We start from the raw sequence: 6,480 nt of genomic DNA on the forward strand, positions 1-6,480 counted from the left end.
GACTAAGTTAAAGGTCACAGGTGATTGGATACAGAGGACCCCTCTGACATCACCACCAACGACGTACATCGTGGATCACACATTTTCAATTTCTCTGGGCATTGTTACCCCTAAAGGTCTCTGCCTTATCTCTGATAGCTATGAGGTGTGGAGGGGGGCAGCGGCCCCCTTCTGAAAGGCTTGGGGACTATATAAGGGGCACTGTTCTCAGCAGACAACAAACAGCATCCTACGCCACCCTTCTAGCCAAAGCCCTTTGATTGACTTGTTAACGGTCGGTTCCTCTCGTCACCATGTGGAAGGCTGCCGTCGTGACGCTGGCTCTGCTGCTGGTGCTGGTGGGTCGGGTCCGGCCCAACGACGGCCACCCCTCCTTCTACGGGGTGAAGCTGTGCGGCAGAGAGTTCATCAGGGCGGTCATCTTCACCTGCGGAGGTTCCCGCTGGAGGAGGAGCGTGGGGGACTCTGGTGAGACCCCGTCTGTGTTTGTCTGTTTTGCTGTCTGGCGCTGGAGTGCAGTTTGGGGGTTGTTTCTGCGGGTGAATGTCTCCTTCTCCTTCCCATGCCATTTCTTCCTTCCCGATTCCGATTCCTGAACTTGAGTACGGGCCGATGCTGAGTATACAGCGTCTAGTGTTGTAACGACTGACAGCACTTGTTCTTATTGAAGGGTTCTCTCACCGTGACAGCCATGTGTAGTCGCTTCACTTACTCTCGACAAAAATATATCTTTGTTCATTATAGTAATACATTTGTATTCCTCTAGTTAAGAGTGAGCATCCATGTTTTTCCGACTTGGTGTCTCGAATGTATGTCGGTCGGAGACGACGCGTTTCCCATTCGGACGTTCCACCTTTGCCCGTTAACGAACGCAGCGTCACACCGTAGTGTTTGACCTTCTCTGTGTAGTAAATGAGTCATGTGATGCATCGTATCGGCGCAGACTCGCCGATACCCGATACTGCATTTTAGGCAGTATCGGAATTTCTTCCGATACTGGTATCGGCATCGGAACAACTCCGTGTCCTTCATGACGTCACCGACTGTCAGCAGGTGTGATGGGGGAGGAGGACCCCTGGACCACGCCTCAGATCAGCAACGAGCAGCCGGCCTCAGAGACCCAGATCTGGAAGGAGGAGACGCTGGACAACGCCTCCACGGGCTTCAGCCGCTTCGCCCGCTCGCCCATCTCAGAGGACGTGCTGGAGGCCCTGCGGAGCGCCGACCGGAAGGGGCGGGACGTCGTGGTGGGGCTGTCCAACGCCTGCTGCAAGTGGGGCTGCAGCAAGAGTGAGATCAGCTCCCTCTGCTGAGACCCTCATCTCCTCAAGCTTTTTACAATACGTTTTTATCAGGCGCCCTCGAATGGTCCTCCCACTGCCCCATACTCAGTCTAATGGTCCCACTGCCCCACACTCAGTCTGATGGTCCAATTGCCCCATACTCAGTCTGATGGTCCTTCAATTGGCTAATTTGTCCCTGTCTCAATCATTTATTAAATCATTGATACAGTCAAAGTTTGTTGTCTTCTCATCGCCTGTGTTTTGATCTTGATCTTCTGGAAATGTTATCGTCTGCGTTCACAATAGACACGTATAGTTGTTTATTGGTATGGACATTTAATAAAGCTGTTAAATTGTAATAAATTGGTGTTAAAGACGTCTAGCCTATTGTCTCTTTGTGCGTGTGTCAGTCTATACTGTGTGTGAGAACGTGGAACACGCTGGCACTATGAATGCCCCGAGACATTGTGAAAACTTAAATCGGTAAACAACAATCTCTGCATCCAATGCACCAGAGGACCTGCGGGTGGTGGTGTCTATCGCCATCTGGTGGTCGCACGTGGGAATGAACACTGACAAATAATTTGACATTTTAATTAAATATAAGCATTTGGTACAACCACACTCAAACCAAAAATATCGTCGAACATTCTAGGAAATATACTGCTGCTGGTTATGATTTAATGTTTCTGTGTCCGGTGGGGTTCGACCGGCATCGGCTTGAGCGGAGGACGGAAGCCGCGTGTGGACATCTGCTCACCGGCGGGACGCGAACCCTCACAGATCAGCTAGCGTAGCTCGGTGCTGCTCGTATCGTTAGCCGGCCTAATACACTCGGATCGATCTCTCGTTATCGATTACGTTGAAGGGACATCAATAGTTCGGGCAGAAGTCTTCGTCAGACTCCAGGAGAGTGACCTCATATCGACCAGGTAAAGCTTTGGCGGTACTTTACACGGGAGCTAGGAGCTAGCTCCCGGCTAACCGACCGAGACACGCGTCGGTCGGATCACCGCGTCCGTCCGCGTCTGTACTGTGAAACGCGGGTCCGGGTTTAGGGTCTCCTCTACGGCGTCTGTGTCGTCCCGGGGGGGGTCGAGGACACCGTACCTCCGGTGGGTTAGCTGCTAGCTGCTAGCGGGCTGTGCGTGCGGCCGCCCGGCCCGGCCGGGCTAACGGAGCGGCTAGGGTACAAACAGACACAGCATCACACTGCATGGTCCACCCGGGTTAGAGCCGACCCGGGTTAACGTCGACCCGGGTTAGAGTCGAGTCGACCGGGCCCACTGACCCGTCACAGCTGACAGAGCTGAACTTTCGGTCGCACGGCGGGTACAAACATCTGTACCGCAGTGGACCTGAACACAAAGGCCGCTGGTTACCTGGACGGCGGCTCAGCCCCCAGCAGCAGCAGCAGCAGCAGCAGCACTCATCCACATGTCTGTCACTCATCCACATGTGTCCGTGTGTCTGTACAGGATGGAGTGGCAGCCGGACGAGCAGGGTCTGCAGCAAGTCCTCCAGCTGCTGAAGGACTCGCAGTCCCCGGACACCGCGACCCAGAGAGCGGTCCAGGAAGTATCCTAGCAGTCTAATGTACACATAACCTGTCTAATGTACACACGCTATTGTACACACCTAACCCGTCTAATGTACACACTCTATTGTACACACCTAACCCGTCTAACGTACAAACCCGTCGAACGTACACACTCTGATTGTACACATCTAACCCCTAATGTGTTTCATCACGAGATGTGGGGTACAGTGAGTGTGTAGAGATGGGGGGTACAGTGAGTGTGTAGAGATGGGGGGGGTACAGTGAGTGTGTAGAGATGTGGGGTACAGTGAGTGTGTAGAGATGGGGGGTACAGTGAGTGTGTAGAGATGGGGGGTACAGTGAGTGTGTAGAGATGTGGGGTACAGTGAGTGTGTAGAGATGGGGGGGGGGGGGTACAGTGAGTGTGTAGAGATGGGGGGTACAGCGAGTGTGTAGATGTGGGGTACAGTGAGTTTGTAGAGATGGGGGGTACAGTGAGTTTGTAGAGATGGGGGGTACAGTGAGTGTGTAGAGATGGGGGGTACAGTGAGTGTGTAGAGATGGAGGGTACAGTGAGTGTGTAGAGATGTGGGGTACAGTGAGTGTGTAGAGATGGGGGGTACAGTGAGTGTAGAGATGGGGGGTACAGTGAGTGTGTAGAGATGGGGGGTACAGTGAGTGTGTAGATGTGGGGTACAGTGAGTGTGTAGAGATGGGGTACAGTGAGTGTGTAGATGTGAGTGTGTAGATGTGGGGTACAGTGAGTGTGTTTTAGCTCTCTTGTCCATGGTTGAGTTCCTTAACCAAGCCCTCAGAAACTCGAACAGCTCAACCAGTTTCCGGACTTCAACAACTATCTCATCTTTGTCCTAACGAGCCTCAAGTCAGAAGGTGTGTCTCTTTAATACAACTCTATCGCCAAGTATTTAACTCATCTGGAGACTCTGACCCTGAGGTGTCTGTGCCCCCCCCCCCCCAGATGAGCCAACCCGGTCTCTGAGTGGGCTCATCCTGAAAAACAACGTGAAGGCCCACTACCAGAGCTTCCCCCCCACCGTGGCCGACTTCATCAAGAGGGAATGCCTGAACAACATCGGGGACCCCTCTCCGCTGATCAGAGCCACCATAGGTGAGGGCTGAGAGCTCCGCTCAGGAGCTCTGAGCAGCGTCGTGTCCGTGTGTCATTGTATCGCCGGGGAGAAAAAGAGAGCTGTGATCGCTACCAAGCTTCCGCAAAAAATTAAGGACTCAACTTGTTCACGGTTTACCTAGGCCCAGTCCCGTTTCTCTCCCCTTGACAAGAACACTTGCTTTGAGTGCCCTTAGCTGCAAGTCAGCTCCCGAGCTGGCTAGCGCTCAAGGGATGATGATTGATTTTAAGGGAAAAACAGCAGTCCCCCTTGTTGAACTTGTCTAGTTCTCACCTTCTCTTCTCTGTTGTGGCTTCAGGCATCCTGATCACCACCATCGCGTCCAAGGGAGAGCTCCAGATGTGGCCTGAGCTGCTGCCTCAGCTCTGCAACCTGCTCAACTCTGAAGACTACAACACCTGCGAGGTCAGACCCAGAGCCTTTACACACCCTGGTCACCGCAGTGTAACCACCCAGAGCCTTTACACACCCTGGTCACCGCAGTGTAACCACCCAGAGCCTTTACACACCCTGGTCACCGCAGTGTAACCACCCAGAGCTTTTACACACCCTGGTCACCGCAGTATAACAACCAGGGCCTTGTGTGAGCCGGTGGGCCGCCCAGAGCAGTGGGCAGCTGCATGGCTGTGCTAGACTGCTATCTTCTCAACTCAAGTGTCGGTGGTACGCACATATATCGATAGATACAACTTAATAAAGTTGTATCTATCTATATGGTTTTGGGCCGAGTGCATTTAAGCACAATTCCATCCCCTGTTAAGTGGAAAGTGGTTTTATTTGTCAAACTGCATAAAGGTATGGGTCATTCTGAAACGTGGAACTCCTTGTGACAAGTTAGTTCCTTACGAGACACCACCGTGCTCGTTTAACTCAAGTAGTGTGGCGAAACAGTATCAACTTTGTGTTTTTGCATGTAAACACTCACCGCAGATTACCCCGTGGACATATCCAGAAAGCCCTTACTAGCCGATAGCAGAACGGACGCGCGCGGATGCACAGCCACTGGGAGCGCATCCGTTCTGCTATCGGCTAGTAAGGGCTAGTAAGGGTGATGTCACCTTTCCTGTGGTGGGAGAAGTTGCGCCCCTTAACCCCGCCTCCCTGTCCATCATGTGGGACCTCTGACCTATCAGGGCTCGTTCGGGGCGCTGCAGAAGATCTGCGAGGACTCGTCTGAGCTGCTGGACAGCGAGGCTCTGAACCGGCCGCTCAACATCATGATCCCCAAGTTCCTGCAGTTCTTCAAGCACTGCAGTCCTAAGATCAGGTGGGCTGAGACACAGCTCCTCCTCCTCCTCCTCCTCTGTCTCTACTACCACCTCCTCCTCCTCCTCCGTCTCTACTACCGCCTCCTCCTCCTCCTCCTCCGTCTCTACTACCGCCTCCTCCTCCTCCTCCGTCTCTACTACCGCCTCCTCCTCCTCCTCCTCCTCCGTCTCTACTACCACCTCCACCTCCTCCTCCTCCGTCTCTACTACCACCTCCTCCTCCTCCGTCTCTACTACCGCCTCCTCCTCCTCCTCCTCCGTCTCTACTACCACCTCCTCCTCCTCCGTCTCTACTACCACCTCCTCCTCCTCCTCCTCTTCCTCCTCCTCAGTCTTCATCAGTCCTGACTCCACCTCCTAACCCTTTATTCTCCACCGCACTGTGAGCTCACCCTGTCGTCTGCTCTCAGGTCTTACTGTAACTGGTCTTACTGTAACCCTGACCCTGCTCTCAGGTCTTACTGTAACTCGTCTTACTGTAACTCTGCTCTCTGCTCTCAGGTCTTACTGTAACTGGTCTTACTGTAACCCTGACCCTCTGGCCTTACTGTAACTGGTCTTACTGTAACTGGTCTTACTGTAACCCTGCTCCCTGACCCTCTGGTCTTACTGTAACTGGTCTTACTGTAACCCTGACCCTCTGGCCTTACTGTAACTGGTCTTACTGTAACCCTGCCCTCAGGTCTCATGCCATTGCGTGTGTGAACCAGTTCATCATCGGGCGCGCCCAGGCTCTGATGGACAACATCGACACCTTCATCGAGGTGAGAGCCACACGGCGTACACACAGCGGCCCTCCAGATGTTAGCCTCTGTTCTGTTGCTCAACAGTCGGCCCTCGTGGCCCAGATGTTTGTGGCTGTACACCGGTCCGCCCGCTGGCCCCGTTGTTGGGGATTAGAGCGGCAGTAAGCAGCTTTGGGCTAAAGAAAGAACGCTCAAGTTCAAGATTATCGTGCGCTGTGACCGTTTGAGAGTTTCAGGAAGATATAAATAGGATGTGATAATTAATGTCATTATTAATGTATTCAGTGTGTGTGAGCTCCATGTTTATACATCAGTAATCAAAGGGTTCTGCCATGTTTAGTTATGCTGAATTCTGTACCAAACTGTTATATAATTAGTTATATAATATAGCCATATTGCCCAGGTGTGTGTGTGTGTGTGTGTGTGTGTGTGTGTGTGTGTGTGTGTGTGTGTGTGTGTGTGTGTGTGTGTGTGTGTGTGTGTGTGTGTGTG

At 52.8% G+C, this 6,480-nt stretch overlaps 2 protein-coding genes across 3 annotated transcripts; both read left to right on the forward strand.

The window, feature by feature from the left end:
- Nucleotides 1–293: 293 nt before the first annotated feature.
- On the forward strand, nt 294–1,360 carry rln3b (relaxin 3b; the record flags this gene model as incomplete). Of its 2 annotated transcripts, none has more annotated exons than XM_084491092.1 (2): nt 294–468; nt 1,051–1,360. In XM_084491092.1, the coding sequence occupies 2 exons, from the start codon at nt 294–296 to the stop codon at nt 1,311–1,313; spliced, it is 438 nt and encodes a 145-aa protein (XP_084347218.1). In that variant the 3' UTR covers nt 1,314–1,360. The 2 variants fall into 2 exon arrangements, with proteins under 2 accessions (XP_084347218.1, XP_084347217.1); XM_084491091.1 differs by having other exon boundaries at nt 1,054–1,360.
- Nucleotides 1,361–2,049: 689 nt separating this feature from the next.
- Nucleotides 2,050–6,006, forward strand: LOC311376237 (transportin-2-like; the record flags this gene model as incomplete). The annotated part of the gene is made up of 7 exons (XM_084491093.1): nt 2,050–2,215; nt 2,762–2,861; nt 3,639–3,714; nt 3,803–3,952; nt 4,273–4,379; nt 5,108–5,241; nt 5,925–6,006. Coding segments are annotated over exons 2-7 (648 nt in total), but the record flags the coding sequence as incomplete, so codon positions are not given.
- Between the last annotated feature and the right edge of the window lie 474 nt (nt 6,007–6,480).

The sequence above is a fragment of the Micromesistius poutassou genome (assembly GCF_964030765.1).
Source record: "Micromesistius poutassou genome assembly, contig: SCAFFOLD_1688, whole genome shotgun sequence".
Classification (NCBI taxonomy): domain Eukaryota; kingdom Metazoa; phylum Chordata; class Actinopteri; order Gadiformes; family Gadidae; genus Micromesistius; species Micromesistius poutassou.